The sequence below is a fragment of the Stegostoma tigrinum genome, chromosome 29 (assembly GCF_030684315.1).
Source record: "Stegostoma tigrinum isolate sSteTig4 chromosome 29, sSteTig4.hap1, whole genome shotgun sequence".
NCBI classification, from domain to species: domain Eukaryota; kingdom Metazoa; phylum Chordata; class Chondrichthyes; order Orectolobiformes; family Stegostomatidae; genus Stegostoma; species Stegostoma tigrinum.
Genome location: NC_081382.1, coordinates 21,324,340 through 21,341,921, shown reverse-complemented (window position 1 = coordinate 21,341,921; position 17,582 = coordinate 21,324,340). Strand labels below are relative to the sequence as shown.

The 17,582-nt window shown below is 41.3% G+C and overlaps 2 protein-coding genes across 5 annotated transcripts in view; one reads left to right on the top strand and one right to left on the bottom strand.

Moving 5' to 3' along the window:
- Positions 1-17,582, bottom strand: part of znf618 (zinc finger protein 618) — a 228,833-nt gene that overhangs the window by 55,863 nt on the left and 155,388 nt on the right. The window contains exon 15 of one of the 4 annotated variants that reach the window (XM_059638340.1): positions 12,056-12,131. The exons of 2 other annotated variants lie outside the window; for them this stretch is intronic. In XM_059638340.1, coding sequence (XP_059494323.1) covers positions 12,102-12,131 — 30 coding nt within the window. In that variant the 3' untranslated portion in view covers positions 12,056-12,101. Of the gene's footprint in view, positions 1-11,699; positions 12,132-17,582 lie in introns of those variants that run through there. One more of the 4 variants, XM_059638339.1, reaches the window with a different exon arrangement.
- LOC125465258 (zinc finger protein 91-like) overlaps positions 1-17,582 on the top strand; it is a 44,322-nt gene that overhangs the window by 2,505 nt on the left and 24,235 nt on the right. The window contains exons 3-6 of the mRNA XM_048558537.2: positions 8,044-8,130; positions 8,484-8,570; positions 9,567-9,641; positions 11,787-11,882. Coding sequence (XP_048414494.2) covers positions 8,044-8,130; positions 8,484-8,570; positions 9,567-9,641; positions 11,787-11,882 — 345 coding nt within the window. The remainder of the gene's footprint in view (positions 1-8,043; positions 8,131-8,483; positions 8,571-9,566; positions 9,642-11,786; positions 11,883-17,582) is intronic.

Sequence of the window (17,582 nt, the reverse complement as noted above, 5' to 3'; positions counted from 1 at the left end):
GTTTAAACCAGACTCGGCTAGCTGCACATTTACAGTTGCCAAAGTCAGCATTGGCTGCAATAATGAAAATTCATGATCTGGAATAAATTTGATGTCTTGCCTTACACTTTTCTGAAACAGTTGTAAAACTGTTCTCTGTGGAGAAATTACGCAAGATGTCATTCGATTGAGGAAAAATGCCATCTGTTATTGTAAAGTATCTGTAGTAGTCATCTAGTAAATGAGAAAAAGTCTAATTATTTTTTCCTCAAGGATAGTAGTGGTTGGAATAAGTGAAAATATTTATCACATTGCTGTTTGTGGGAGCTTACTATGCACAAATTGACTGCCACATTTTCTACATTGCACAATAACCAGATTTCAAAGGCACTTGATAGGCTGTAAAGTACCTTGGAACATCCTGTTGTCATAAAAGATGCTATAGACATGCAAGTTTTCTTTCCACCGGAATAGAATTGCTTATTTTTAAAGATAGTCCTTTGGAAAGAAGTAAAAAGTTAGCAACTTACTACTTAGAGGACCCACTACACAGATGAAAATGATTATTTTAAAAACCAAAAGAACTGTGGATGCTGTAAATTGGAAGCAATAACAGAAATTTCTGGAAAAGCTCAGCAGGTCTGGCAGCAACTGTAGAGAGAAATCAGAGTTAGCTTTTCGGGTTGAGTGACCCTTTCTCAGTTCATCTAGCAATTTCCGTTTTTGTTTGTGAATGATTATTTGTTAGGTGGCTAGAATATGATGAAGGACATTCTTCATTCTGCTGGAAATTTCATTGCAGAATTAGACAAGAATATGCTCAAATAATAAACTTACTTATAAACTTATTATTAATAAACTGATAAAGCTCAGCATAAAAATAGGGAAGTCTTGCTAAAGCAGAGTAAGCATTAGTCAGACTGCAGCTGGAATACTGTGAACAGTTTTTGTCCCTTTATCTAAGGAATAAAGTCAGAAGTCACATGATACCAGGTTATAGTCCAACAGGTTTATTTGAAATCACACAAACTTTCAGACAGCCCCTTTGTCAGGTGCAGTCAGAGAGCAAAGCACACAGACCCAGAGTTTACAGGCACAGAGATCTAATGATCAAACAGATATTGTGAGTGGAGTGTCAGATGATAAGCCTCTGCAGGTGACCAACAGTGCTGGATGGCGAGTAAAGTGTAAACAGCTAAATAATCAGCAAAACAATGACCTATAATCTGAATAAGTGAGGCAGAGAGATGATTACAAAAATTAAAAATAAGGTGGTGCTGGAGACAAACTATTTGAGTGGAATTGCATGCTGAATTCAAAACTGTATAAACTAATTAAGACAGAGAGATCATAACTTATCAAGGTGATGCTGTCAAAACAGGACAATAAGGAAGATTTTACAGATACAGAACAGTGTGGTGAGGTCACCTGTAGTGCAACATGTACCAAGATCATGGTTGAGGCTGTCTTCATGGTTGTGGAACTGGGCTACCAGTTTCCGCTTGGCGATTCTGCGTTGTTGTTTATCTTGTCGGCCACCTTGTAAGAGGCATACCCGAAGTTCGGAGGCTGAATGTCCTTGAAAGCTGAAGTGTTCCCCAACTGGGAGGGAACATTCCAGCCTGGCAATTGTTGCACAGTGTTCATTCATCTGTTGCTGTACCGTCTGCGTGGTCTTGCCAGTATACCATGGCTCGGGGCATCCTTGCCTGCAGCATATGAGACAGACAACATTGGCTGAGTCACATGAGTATCTGCCATGAACGTGGTGGGTGTGTTCCCACATGTAGTGGTAGTGTCAGTGTCAATGATCTGACAGGGCCTGCAGAGGTTGCCATGGCAGGGTTGTGTGGTCAATGTTATCCTGAAGGCTGGGTAGTTCACTGTGAACGATGGCCTGTTTAAGGTTTGGTGGTTGTTTGAGGGCAAAAAATGGAGGTGTAGGGAAGATCTTGACAAGATGCTCATCGTCATTGATGACATTTTGAAGGCTGCGAAGAACTCCAGAAGGCTGCTGTCCCAGGGTCGACATATATGCACAAGACATCAGGAGATGCGTTAACACCAGATTCATCAGCCACGCTCAAAAGGAAGCACAGAACATCACCCAAGCAGAATGCAATGCCATCCATGCTCTCAAGACCAAACACAGCATTGTCATCAAACCAGCAGACAAAGGTGGATCCATCGTCGTACAGAATAGAACGGATTACTGCAAGGAAATATACAGATAACTGAACAACCAGGAACACTGCAGACAACTATCTGCCAATCTGACCAAAGAACACACCCATCAACTCCACAGACTGATCAAGACTTTTGATCCAGACCTTCAGAATATCCTGTGTGCTGTTGACCTGCATACTTCTCATGTAGGGGTCTTCTACACTCTTCCAAAGATACACAAAGCCAGCATACCCAGACATCCCATTGTATCAGGCATTGGGGCCTTGTGTGAGAATCTCTCTAGCTATGTTGATGGCATCTTGAAACCCATTGTACAAGGAAGCCCCCCCCAGCTTCTCTCACAACACTACAGATTTCTAACAGAAACTCTGCACCCAAGGACCAGTCAAACCAGGAACATTCCTCACCACAATAGATGTTTCGGCACTCCACACCATCATCCCCCACAACGACGGCATGGCTGCAACAGCCTCAGTGCTCAATACCAACAACTGCCAATTTCCAGACAATATCCTACAACTCATCCGCTTCATCCTTGAGCATGTCTTCACGTTTGACAACCAGTTCTTCATCTAGACGCAAAGAACAACCATTGGGCCCAAATATTCACGCCAGTATGTGAACATTTTCACACGTAATTTCGAGTAGGACTTAGTTGCGCAGAGCCTCCAACCAATGCTAAACACCAGATACATTGATGACATTTGCTTCCTTTGGACTCGTGGTGAGGAATCACTGAAACACCTACGTAGTGATATCAACACATTTTGCCCCACCATCTGACTTATCATAGACTACATTCTGGGACACACATATCTCCATCAAGGAAGGACACCTCAGTACCTCACTCTGCCACAAGCCCATTGATAACCTCACGATGCTGCTCTCCTCTAGCTTTCACCCGAAACATATTAAAAAAGCCATGTCCTATGGACAAGCCCTGTGAATACAAAGGATTTGCTCAGATGAGGAGGAAAACAACGGGCACCTGAAGGTTTTGAAGGACTGGAAAGGATGCTCATCTCATAGATCACCAGTTCTGATGTGCCACAGCGAAAAACCACAACAACCTCCTCAGAAGACGGAGATAATGGGAACTGCAGATGCTGGAGAATCCAATAGAGCTCTGATGAAGGGTCTAGACCCGAAACGTCAGCTTTTGTGCTCCTAAGATGCTGCTTGGCCTGCTGTGTTCATCCAGCTTCACATGTTGTTTCCTCAGAAGATGGAGACAGGATATGACTGATAGAATACCCTTTGCTGTACAGTCCTTCACTGGAGCAGAGAAACTATGCCATGTTCTTCACTGTCTTTAACATATCATAGATGACATTGATCACTTTGCCAAGATCTTCCTTACACCTCCACTTCTTGCCTTCATCCGCCAAACCTTTCAACAGAGCGTTGTTCAGAGTAAACTACCCAGCCTTCAGGACAACATTGACCACAACACCACACAACCATGCAGTGCAACTTGTCAGATCATTGACATGGATGCTAACATCACATGTGGGATCACCACCCACCACATACGTGGCAGATACTCCTGTGACTCGGCCAATGTTGTCTGTCTCTTACGCTGCAGGCAAGGATTCCCCGAGTCATAGTATATTGGCAAGACCATGCAGACGTTACAACAAATGATGAATGGACATTGCGCACCAATCACCAAGCTGGAATGTTCCCTCCCAGTTGGAGAAACGCTTTAGCAGTCAAGGACATTCAGCCTCCAATCTTTTGAGTAAGCGTCCTCCAAAGCAGACTTCAACATACACAACAAAGCAGAATTGCCGAGCAGGAACTGGTAGCCAAGTTCCGTACCAATGACGACGGCCTCAACTGTGATGTTGGTTCATGTTGCACTACAGGTTATCCCACCACACTGTTCTTTATCTGTAAAATCTTCCTTACTGTCCTGTTTTGACAGCCTTGATAAATTGTTATGGTCTTTCAATCTTAATTAGTTTGTACAGTTTGAATTCAACATGCGATTCCAGTCATTCATCTTACTTTTAATTGTTCGTAATTATCTCTTTGCCTCCCTTATTCGGGTTATAGGTCATCCCTTCGCTGGTTATTCAACTGTTTACACTTTCACCACCGTCTAACACTCCTGGTCACCTGCAGAGACTTATCATCTGACAGTCCACTCACACCATTCGTATGATCTTTTGATTTCTTCATCTATAAACTCTGGCTCTACAGCCCCACAGTCCAAAAAATGTGTAGATTAGGTAGCTAATTTGGCCAATGTCCAGGGATGTCTAGTTTAGATGGATTAGCCATGGGAAGTGCAGGGTTAAAGGAGTAGGGTGTTGGGGCGAATCTGGTTGGGATGCTGTTTGCAATGCCGGTGTGGACTTGTTGTGCCAAATGACCTGTTTCTGCACTGTAGGGATCCAGTAATTCAGGTTGGTTTCATACTTGCTGGAGTTTAAAAGAATGACGAGGAATTTATTGAAACACAAAATTCTTAAGAGGCTTAACAGGACTGATGCAGAGAGATTGTCTCCCCTTTGTGGGAGGAGCTAGGAACAGAGGGATTTGATCTTAGAATAAGGGGGTCATGCATTTAAGACATGGGTAAGAGGGATTTTCTTATCTGAGAGGGTAGTGAATCTCTAATTCTTTATTGAAAAGGGTTGTTGCATTGTGAAATAAGGGAATCAAGAGGGAAAATGCAGAAAAGTGAAGCTGAGGTTTATTAGATCGGCGATATTCTTATTGAATTGCAGAGCAGACATGATAGGCTGCATGGACTAATTCTGTTCCTGCATCTTATGTTCTTAATTTTCCCAGCCCTTCAGCGGCATCGGCAATGGCAAGAAATGTGGGAATACAGCAAGAATGAGAAAATGCGAATTTTGTTTATTGAGAAAAGAATGTTCCAAATTTTCCTGTAAGGTTTCAGTGATGAGTTCCGCATCTCTTTAACAAGCAGCAACTACCTTATTTCCATGCATTTATATCTCATTATTGGCTAAATGAACCTGACCTATGTGAAATCTCATTGTTCCCCTAATCAGCGCGGAGTAAATAGGTTGTGCCAGCTGCCAACTTGTCAGTTAGAGTGGTTATGTGGCAGACCCAGCTCCTCACTTGTTTCTCCGGGGTTCCATCTCGAGGCCTTTTTGTCTTCATTGCGTGCTGCATTGACAACATCCACTTCCATCCTTTGTCCACAGAATTCTGCATTGGCAGATCACCATCTTTACCACATCATCTTGCCTGATTTCTGTCTAATTCATAATCCACTTCCACATGTCATTGTACTTTGAAGCTTGTGCACACCTTATATTGCAGTGCTGCTGTCAGTTTGCTGTCTGCATAGGGATGCACAGCCATTTCATGCCTTTGCACAGAATGAATTTAATGGCTCTTAGCTTGCTTTCTCAGCACTCGCTCACTTTACAATTAGAGGCTGACAGCTTGCCTTGCATTTTAGATTCTTGGTGTTTCACTGAGAACTTACAGGGTCACAGCCTCTGTGGTTTGTGTTGCGTTTTAGCGCAGACAGAAAGGCAGTTCACTTGTCCTGGTTGGCATCACAGAACAGTTAAGAGTGTGGACATATTGCTGTATGGCACCATGGTATGTCAGTGTTATAACTGCTGCATGTCCCAGCTGCTGATGCAGTAAACACACTGCACGTGTTTTACCTATGGCACCTTTTGATTTTCAGACAGTCCTTATTAGAGTCAAGGGTAACTACAGCCAGTCTGAGGTCATGCCACAGTTAGTTGAGCGGCTTGTCCGATCTCAATGTGGGAGTTTGGCTACAGTCAGTTAGGTGCTTGGTCCAACCACGGTGTGGGGGAACAGTATCTTTTCAGTCTAGGCATTGGGTCACATTTTGTTCTGTAGGGCAAGATCCAACCATTTTTGGAGGTGGGGTTGTTAATAGTTGGAGGGCTTATGAGGGCCAGTCTCTTTTGTCCTCAGAAAGGGATTGGAGTTCATTAGACTAGGTAACTTAAGGAATGATTACTGTGAAAGGGTGCAACTCAAGATGGAAGGATGGGGCTTTAAACTCTGTAGCAAGAATGGGGTTGGGGTTACTGTGGAAGAGGAGGTTCATGTAGGTCACTGTCACAAGAGCATTGTAGTTGGCATAACCATGAACTCAGGAGTAAGTGAGCAAGAGTCAGAGTAATATGAAGGTGTTGAACATAAAAATGGAAGGGGAGGCTATTGGTAATCAGGGATAAGGGAAAGTCACACAAGGGAAAACAAAGGATGAGACAGGATCATTGTTAGTCTCACAGCCTGCAAGTTACTTATGAGGACATGTAGCTGAAATCTTACAATCTTCACACCAACCTCAACTAGGCTGTAATGACACAAGCTGATGCCAACACTTGCAGCGTGGGCTCAGAGGATTCCTTGTGATGTTGCTGTTTATAAGGCAACAACATTGAATAAGACATCAATTATGTAGAAGCAGAAGAGGTGTTGCAGTGAGTGAGTAGGAAGTGCATAGGACAGGAAGGGAGGATGAGTGAGAGTTTGAGTAGATGTGCTGCATGTTGTGGTGAGAGTTATAGACAGGAAGGGAGGATGAGTGAGAGTTTGAGTAGATGTGCTGCATGTTGTGGTGAGAGTTATAGTCTGTTAGCCTTGGTGATATTACTGTGCAGTGGCAAAATTAGAGTGAGTGTGAGGTAGTTGAAAGAAGGTGATGTCATTTACTTCTGTGGAGCACAGAAGATCAATTAACTTTCTGTACTGCTGGGTGTTCTGTTTAGTCCAGGAAATGGCACTGACCCGAGCTGCTAGCTGGCTGAGTCAGGTGGCATAGTCTCCTTTGCCAGTCTACAGGATAAAGGATGGCCCTCCTCTCCACACCTCCTGTTGACTGGCTCCTTCAGGTTCCTGTCAGTGAAGCAGGTGCCAGCTTCTCTTTATGGGACTTGTCCCATGTGATAAAGGTAGAGTAACACAGTGTGGCAGCCAGTTCCTGACTTGCATTGTGCTGGAGTTTCACTATGGCTCCAGTGACATGAAGGGTGCACGGTTCTGGCAGTGATGAGCACACCCACCTTTACTGCTGAATGAATGAATACTTTGGGTGTTGCAGAACCAGGATTCATCATGAATGTGGCGAACAGCAGAAGATTAATACAAGAAAAGTCTCCATGAACCATGATAGAACAGGTGCTGTGAAACACCATGAAAATAACATTTCCCCTAATTATGGGGAAAAATTCAGCCTTATGCCTTAAAAACTTAAACAAATCAAACATTAATTTTCCATATGGCTCCCTAACAATTGCAAAGAGATGTCTTATCATTACTCAGAAGCTAGACCTAGCTGAAAAATTAAATGTAATAAATAATATCCTGAACAGAATAGGATATCCATCATTGTTTCCATTGCTTTATGATCTCGATAATTTTCTCGCATCTGTACTGTCCTGACTATCTCTACTACTTCATGGGCCTGGCCTCTTGCAATCTTCCTATTTTGAAAGAACTGCATGGGGAAAGTCCAGTGGGCAAGGGAGCAAGTTAAATGATAGAGACTGATGCTGATGAGAAGGGGAACGGGACCCTGTTGGAAGTTGTCCAAAGAAGAAGGCCTTACCTGTGCACATGTATAGAAGGAAAGATTATTGAGGGAACGTGGAATATGATAAGGGAAGTTGAAGACAAGAGCCAGCTTGGAGAATGGAATAAGTAAAAAAGCTATTGGTGAAGGATGCATATCTGCTATTCCATTGAAAGCCAGATAGAAGATTCCAAAGGAACTTAGTGGTCCCAGATCAAAGAAAACCCCAATCTCTGATTCACTGTGAACTCTGCCTCATGAGAGGGTCTAACTGCTATGTGGAAGATAAACGTTGTGTAGATTGGTAATCAAAGTTTTTGCAAATCCAGGTATAACGGGAAAAGTAAGCCCTCCTTCAAATTTCAAAATCACCTCAAGAGATCACCTCCCTGCATTCCAACGAAGACCACTTCCAGGTAATATGACTGCAGTTCTTAACATTGCTCTATTCTGTTTGTTTTGTATGTAGTGTACACAGTCAAAGCTGTCTGAAAGTTTATTTGGGTTACAATCTGACATGAATGTAGTTAATGCAGCCATATTAGGGGCATTTAAACAGTCCTTGGATAAGCATATGGATGACGATGGGAAAGTGTAGGGGGATGGGCTTAGATTAGTTAACAGGTTGCCGCAACATCGAGGGCTGAAGGGCCTGTTCTGCGCCGTATTGTTCTATGTTTTATGTAACATCTTACTATATTGTGAGAGCCATTATTCTCTCTATACACATACTCAAGTAAGTAAAATATTCCTTTAATGTATTCTTCAGATTACTTTTTCTCCTGCGATATTTGTGGGAAGAAATACAAATATATGTCCAGTTTCTGGAAGCACATCGAAGACCATAAAAACTTTGGTTAGTATAACACACTTGAAATTCTGAAGAGGGCAGATAATGTCGGCAAGTTTAAGGGAGAATTGGTACCTTATGTAGAAAGACTAATTGAATGGTGGAAGGGATACAATATAGTGCAGTATTATTGATCTTCTGGCCACTGGGATCACTCAGACCTTTATTAATGATTTTCTGTTGCTTGTGATTTTTTTTTTGGTATTTAAAGGCACAGTTAGAGTGTTTTATCCCACTCCTAGCTCACCTGCTCATCAATCCCTCTGCAAATGTTATGTAAAAACTGTTGCTCATACCCAGTCTCTTTTGTCCATCCCCTCTGTGTTTGCTGACCTGCAAGGGTTCCCGGCTAAGCAATGCCTAAATTTCAAAATCCTTACTTGATGTTGTCTTTTCCTATATCTGTGTTCTCATCCAGTCTTAACTCACTGGTCCCTCCTCCTGTTACTCCCGTCCAAGATCTCTGTTCTACCAGTTGTGGCATCAAACATTATTGACGCTGTAGCTTCTGCTCCATAGGCACTAAAGTCTGTACGCTCCTCCTAAGTCTCAACATGAATAGCTGTTTCAAACCTACTTTTTTAACTAAGCTTTTTGTCTCAAGATCTCCTTGCACGTTTCTTGCCCAATTTTGTTTGATGAGGTAAAGCAACTTGAAATGTTTTCATTGTTAAAGTTATTGAATAAATAGAAGCTGCTGTTTCTTTTTCTATAAAAGAAACTTACTAGCTTTGGATGTTTATGTATGTTAAAGTTAATATTCTCAGACTGATGGTATGTAGTATTGTTCGTATATGATACAGTATTTATGCTAGTTACTTCCTCATTGGAATTATTCCTTCATTCTGTGATTCATCTGCAATTCAACAAAAAGATTCATGTCAAATTCTTCAATTGCTGATTGGAAAAAAAAACAATTTGAGCATTTGTTTAACGCTCTCTGGCTTATTGCCCTAAATTTTGCTCATTTTGTTGAGCTACCCCTGTGTTTTCTTTTTTTAGTTGTTGATGGAACAATTTCAGATCATGGCTGGAATCAAATAACTGGATTGCAGCTGACAGAAAAACAAGCTGATAGTGAGTCTGCTACAATTGAAATTAATTTAATGACCTGATTTGATTCCAGGTTTTTGGTATAGGTTGTTTAAAAGGGGGTGAATAGGCACTTTTCCATTTTCTTCATCTCCACCAACATCAGGCTCTCCAAAGACATTTTTAGCTTTACACTGCCTCAGAAAGATACTCCAGACTGTTTCACTCTCAAATTTTCCATTTTCTCTTGCTGTAGAAATAGAAGAATAAAGCAGCCAATACCCAAACTGCAATTACAAAATAGGATTCCATTAGACTATAAGACATAGGAGTGGAAGTAAGGCCATTCGGCCCATTGAGTCCACTCCGCCATTGAAATCATGGCTGATGGGCATTTCAACTCCACTTCCCTGCACTCTCCCTGTTGCCCTTGATTCCTTCTGAGATCAAGAATTTGTCGATCTCTGCCTTGATGGCATCCAACACCCTGGCCTCCACTACACTCCATGGCAATGAATTCCACAAGCCCACCACTCTCTGGCTGAAGAAATGTCGTCTCATTTCAGTTTTAAATTTACCCCCTCTAATTTTAAGGCTATGCCCACAGGTCCTAGTCTCCCCGCCTAACGGAAACAACTTCCTAGTGTCCACCCCTTCGAAACCATACATTATCTTGTAAGTTTCTATTAGATCTCCCCTCAACCTTCCAAACTCTAATGAATACAGTCCCAGGATCCTTAGCTGTTCATCATACGTTAAACCTACCATTCCAGGGATCATCCGTGTGAATTTCCGCTGGACACGCTGCAGGGCTAATATGTCCTTCCTGAGGTGTGGGGCCCAAAATTGGGCACAGTATTCTAAATGGGGCCCAACTAGAGCTTTATAAAGCCTCAGAAGCACATCGCTGCTTTTATATTTCAACCCTCTTGAGATAAACATTCGCTGACTTAATTACGGACTCTACCTGCAAGTTAACCTTTAGAGAATCCTGGACCAACACTCCCAGATCCCTTTGTACTTCTGCTTTGTGAATTTTCTCACCATTTAGAAAATAGTCCAGACTGTCTCAAAACAAATTACATTGATCAGAAGCTCCATTTTCAGACCAGAAAAAATTGGTGGGTTATGGCAATCTGAATTGAAATTAGGACATAACTGGAGAACAGTAAAAATATTTTTTCTCTTGGGTGTAATCATCACGATCTAATTCATTAATACAGGTTTCCTCCTGTACGCTTGATTCCTGTTGATAAAGACATTTGGATGATTTTCTCAACCAAGCGAAACAGGGGATTTCAACCTGTACCTTAGAATAAGATTAATGCTCAGGGTATACCAAGAAATATTCTCAAAATGTATTAAAAGATCCATGAAAAAATGTTTTTTCAAAGAAATTCAAATTACAAAGTGAGCTGAAGGAATGTAATAGGTTTTTCTAATTGCTAAGGGTCTTAACATTTGGCAGTCTTCCATGCCATTGGGTAATTTGTGTTTTAAGAATTGTTTTCACTGTGTCGGTCAAATAACAGTAATAAATTGTGAGAATTAGATGTGCTATTTTTGTATGGCTCCAACGACTGGATTTTCTAGTAACTCTTGGTTCACCAAATACGAGGGATTACATACTGCCTTATGATCTGCTGTCTTTTGATAATTACCAATGCTGCACAATGATTAATTTCAGTTTACAAGCAAAAAAATAAATTTTCCCATCAGAGTTCATTTGTTCTGGAGAGGCCTGTACTTTGAACGGGTTTTGGTTCCTAGTTGTACAATGGGTGTTACACATTTGCATTTTCGCTCACTTTTCTATTTTCTATTGCATGGATTATTCGTATTTTTATAAATTAGCTTTCTTTGTTCCTAAGATGAGTGTGCTTGTTTGCAAGCATATTACCTCTGAACACCATTTTAATATCTCAATGGTGATAATGGATTTCAACTTCTCAAAATTGGGTCCATCTAGAAACTACCCTTTACATTTCTACAAAAACTGGATTTACGTTACTCTGAGTCAGTTAAACTTCAAACAAACTCAATAACCTCCTCTCACCACTGTTAAGTTCACAAAATAGTTTATTTTTGTGTACATGCGCTAATGCTACATTGCTGCTTCATCAGTTTCTTTTTATTTACACCACACTGGAGTCACTAATGTATGATAATAAAACGTATTGGCTTCTGCAGATACTGAACAGTTGTTTGGAAAAGCTATAATTGACGACCAACATTATAATTCTCAACCTGTAAGAGATGACAACCAGCGAGTGCAGACTGCCAACAGTAAGTTACATGGATAATAGTCTTCCTCACCCTCTTTTTATTTAAGGCATGTTTCCTCTTATTTTTTTGTCTGGTTCCTGTAGTCAGTGTGTGCAGATAAAAGTTCTCATTAAATGATCCGGACTTCGAAGTGGTTCTAGAATTTGTATGAAATGGAGCAGGATGAGACTCACCATTTTGGAATTTCCCAGTGATCCTCAATGGTAAAATGCTCAGACTTCATTCAGCACCATTTCCTAATACTCCATTCTGTTGGAATGAACAATTCATTAAACATTGTCACAAATAAATTCACTTACCAATACAGTGAAGCATCACTGCAATCCAAGCCTCTCATTTATATTCAAGTGTTCTGTACGTTACAGCATTGAGCAAAATCTCATTTGGAACTTCAACTGACAAAATTACAAGTTAAAGTCACAAAAACCCAATTTAAAACAAATCATAATGACGATATTAATCACTTGTCTTCATTGTTTCCATAAGAGGAAACTTTGAAGGAGTTGGGACGGCACGTTGAGGTTAAGGACGTTTTGCAGGATAAAAAATGACAATGCAATCAGGCAGAGTCAATATGGTTTTATGAAAGGGAATTTGTATTTGATTATTGGAGTTCTTTGAAGGAAATGACAAGCTAAGTACATAAGGATTACTTGCTGATGTTTTTTTTCTAAGGGTTCTTAAGGGTCTGTGACATTGATAGCAGTGCAGACGGGGTCACTGAATATTTTTGAGACTAGATAAGATGGTAAAAGAGGTCACAGATAAATATGGATAGAGTTGGTTACCCAGCAGGAAGCATCGAATTGACAAAAAAAGGTCAGTTTTATGCTGGCAAGGTGTAACATGCACGTGTAACTAGAATCAGTGTTAGGGGCCCAACTATATACAAATTTTGTCAATGCCTTAGATGAAAGGACCTAATGCATTGCTAAAATTGCAGATGACACAGAGAAATGTAGTAAAGTAAGCTCTGAAGAAGATAGATGGAGTCTGCAAAGGGATATCAATCAATCAAGTGATGGGGGGAAAGTTATCAGGCGAAGCATAATGTGGGAAATTGTAAACTTGACAGTTTTGGCAGGTAGAATAGAAAAATGACATTAATTAAATGAAGATTTCAGAATGCTGCGGTACATAGGGATCTGATATTTTGGGACATAAAATGCAAAATGTTTGTGTGCAAGTGTGAACAAGTGAGTGGGGATGCAAATGGAATATTATCATTCAAAGGGAAATAGTATGTAAAAGTGGGAATATTTTGCAGCAGTTGTACAGGACATTGTTAAACATTAAGAATGCAAACAAAAGAGAATAAGAACCAGGAGCAGGAGGTGGTGATTTTAGACTATCATGGCTGATCTAATTGTGGCCTTGACTTTTATGCATCCCAGCCCATTCCTCTGACTCCCTTGACGATCGAAAACCGAATTTAGCCGAAAAAGTATTCACTGACCCTAACTGCACTGCTATCAGGGAAGATAATGCCACAAACTAATAATACAAAGATGATTCTTTTTCTGAGGGTTTAGTGGAAAACCAGTTATTTTTAAACAATGTCCCCTGGTGTGTACAGTTTTGGTTATCTTACTTTAAAAAAAGCAATATCAGCAGAAGTGGTTCAGAGAAAGTTCACTCCATTTTTGGGATGACTGAATTATCTTTTGAAGAAAACTTAGACAGTTTTGGCTAGTATCCATTAGAGTTTAGGAAATAAAAGGTTATCTTCTTGAAACATACACGATTCTGAGCGGAGTTGACAGGGTAGATGTTGAAACGATGTTTCCTCTTGTGACAATTACAGACTTATAAATAAAGCATGTCTCATTTAAAACAGTGATAAGGAAAATATTTTTCTCTCTAAGGGTTGTGAATCAGTGGAATCCTCTTCCAGAGTATGGTGGAGGCAGGGTCCTTGAATATTTTTAAGGGAGAGTTAGATGCTTAACTAACCAGTGTGTGAAAGGGTTTGAGAGATAGGCACCAAAGTGGAGTTGAGACCACTGTCAAATCAGTCATGACCTTTTTAGAATGGTGGAATAGGATCACGATACTAATTGACTTACTCCCAGTCCTAATTATATTTTGTGGTGTTTGTACCTTTGGAAACTTGGTCAACCTTGTTTGTTCTGGGCTCTTTGAATGAGGACCTGCATCACAGAAATCAGTTAATTTTCTATCCCTGCTTTGAGAGGCTACCACCATTGTAAGTTCTTGACATTGAGACTCAAGCCCTCTAGCTTTGACTATCTTTGAAGAATGACAAAATGTAATTTAGGTGCATTGTTGTGCATGCATTCTGTATAGTTAGCTTTTACCCAGAAAAGGTCCAAGTAGGCTAGACAAAAGCAATTCCATGTGTAATGGTTGATTCTCAAACTTCCCTTAATCAGGTTTCCATCAATTACATTTGTAAGGTAGCTACTTGAAATATCTCATATATGTTTACCAATTAGTACTGTTTAAATCCGGCCATCAGAAAGGATAGTTTTAAGGGTTCTGAGGAAGGGTCACCAGACCCGAAACGTTAACTCTGTTTTCTCCTCCACAGATGCTGCCAGACCTGCTGAGCTTTTCCAGCAACTTTGTTTTTGATAGTGTTAAGGGTCTTGAGGTACAGTAGTAGTGTCTCTGTCTCGAGGCCAGAATGTGGAGATGCTGGTATTGAATTGGGGTGGACAAGGTCAAAAATCACATGACACCAGACTATAGTCCAATAGGTTTATGTGAAACCACAAGCTTTCAGAGTTTTGCTCCTTCTTCAGGTGTTAGACAGAGAGGTGACATCGCACAGAATTTATTAACAAAAGATCAAAGGGTCATAGGACTGATGCAAATGTATTGAATAAACCGAAGAGGGCTGTTAAATCTTTAATCAGTTAGAAAGGAAATGCAAGCTTTGATTGATTAATACACAAATCCCAGAATTTCTTTCAAGTCACTGCCTCGAGATAACTAGATGTTTTACTTGTATACCAGAACTGATGTCACAGCTCAGACAATACATTTTAGGTGTGAGGCCTTGTTTAGAATAATTGGTTTTATTTTGAAAGTATGAATATATAAAATGCCATATTAACAGTCTACAAATTGTGTGCTTTTTTAACAAAATAGAATGTACTACAAATTACAAATCTGCAAATTCAAATTCACCCCATAGATTTGTGTGTGTCGCTTTGGAGGCTGCTTATCCAAAGATCGGAGGCTGCATGTCCTTGACTGCTGAAGTGTTCCCCTGCTGGGAGGAAAATCCCTTCTGACAATTGTCATGTGGTGTCCATTCATCCGTTGTTGTAGCACCTGTATGGTTTTGCCAATATACCATGCCTCAGGGCATCCTTGCTTGCAGCATATGGGATAGACAACGTTGGCAGTCATGTGAGTATCTGCCATGCACGTGGAGGATGGTGTTCCCATATGTGATGGTAGTATCCGTGTCGATGATCTGACATATCTTGCAGAGGTTGGTATAACAGGGTGTTTAGTGTTGTGGTCAATGTTATCTTGAAGGCTGGGTAGTTTGCAGCGAACGATGGCCTGTTTAAGGTCTGGCAGTTGTTTGAGGATGAGAAGTGGATGCATAAGGAAGATTTTGGTGAGATTCTCACCATCATCGATAATTTGCCGAAGGCTGCAAAGGACATGGTGTAGTTTCTCCACTCCCGGGAAGCACTAGACAACGAAGGGTACCCTATCGGTCGTATGCCGTGCCCCTCTCCTGATATGTTCACCATGGTTTTTCACTGTGGCTAGTTGGAAATGGCGATCGATGAGTTGAGCTTTGAATCCCATTCTTATGAGGCCATCTTTCAACATCTTCAGGTATCAGCTGTATTCCTCCTCATCTGAACACGTCCTTTGCATGTGTAGGTCTTGTCCCATAGGGATGGCTTTTTTAATATGATTAGGATAGAGGTTAGAGAAGTGCAGCATCGTGATGTTATTCATGGGCTTGCAGTAGAGTGAGGTGTTGAGGTGTTCGTCCTTGATGGAGAAGAGTGTGCCCAAGAATGAGACTGATTTTAAACAGTGGTCCATGATAAGTCTGATGGCTGGATGAAACTTGTTGATACCACTATGTAGCTGTTCCAGCGGTTCCTCACCATTAGTCCAAAGGAAGAAAATGTTGCCATTGTATCTGGTGTTTAGCGTTAGCCGGAGGTCTGTGCAGCAAAGACATCTTGTTTGAACTTGTGTATGAACATGTTGGCATATTGGGATGCAAATCTGGTCCCCATGGCTGTTTCATGTGTCTGGATGAAGAACCGTTTGTCAAAGGTGAAGACGTTGTGGTTGGGGATGAAGCGGATGAGTTGTAGGATAGCACAACAACAAGTTGCTGGAAAAGCTCAGCAAGTCTGGCAGCATCTATGAAGAAAAAAGTCAGTTAATGTTTCAGTTCTGGTGACCCTCAGAACGGAGTTTTAGGATGGTGTCTGGAAACTTGCAGTTATTGGTATTGATTACTGATGCCGTCTTTGTGGGGGATGCTGTTGTGGAGTGCCAAAATGCCCATTGTGGTGAGGAATGTTCCTGGTTTGATTGGTCCGTGGGGCTGAGTTTGCAATGTCATGACAGACGCTGGGGGTTCCTTTTACAATGGGTTTCAAGATGCCCTCGACATAGCCAGAGAGGTTCTCAAATAGGGTCCCATTGTCTGATACGATGGGATGTCCAGGTGTGTTGGCTTTGTGTGCCTTTGGAAAGCAGTAGAAGTCTCCTACATGAGAATTACGTGGGATGAGAGTGCGTAGGGTACTCTGGAGTCTTGATTAGTCTGTTGAGTTCAGGGGCGTGTTCTTTGGTCAGATTGGCAAATAGTTGTAGTGTACCAGTTTATTCAGTTGTCTGTATACTTGCTTGCAGAAGTCTGTTCTATGCTATATGATGATGGCTCCTCCTTTGCTGGTTTGACAATGTTGCGATTGGTTTTGAGAGCATGCATGGTGTTGGGTGACGTTTTGCACTACCTTGTGACTGTGGTTGTTGAATCTGATGTTTACACATTCCCTAACGTCTTGAACATACGTGTCGAGCCCAGGGCAACAGCCCTCCGCAAGGGTCCAATTCAACTCCTGCTTTAGCTACTCCACCACGGATCTCTCTGTCAACTGTTCTGGTTCTTTTGGTTGTCTCATGGGCTCGCTACTAACATCTTGGAAGAATTCCCGGAGTCTCGTTCTGTGATGAATTCCTCTGTCTGCTGCGAGAACAATGGGGTCCATTTTGATGGTGGGCCAGAAATGGTGAGCCCTCGGCTGAGAACTTTGATCTTGTCTGGTTGAAGGGTGTGGTTTGGTAAGTTGATGATGGTTTTCCTCGTGGTGGTGCCATTTTCAACTATGATACCTAGGGAGGCCTGACTACTGCTGGTGGTGTTGCCAAGTTTCTCCAGTTTCTTGATCTTGTGTTGCACGTAGGTGTATTCCTGTTGCCTTATCTGTTTGGCAGTGTCTTGTACTATACTGCTGTCACTTGAGCACAAGCACTGAATATGGACTCTACCTAAAATGCATTGTCTGACCAGAGATGTCAGCTCCAGTATGATGATGAAACGTTTAGTTATCTCGGCACAGTGACTTTGAAAGAAATTCTGCAGGTTGCATATTAATCAATCAAAACTTGCATCTCCTTTCTAACTGATTAAAGATTTAACAGCCCTCTTAGGTTTGTTTAATACAGTTGCATCAGTTCTATGAC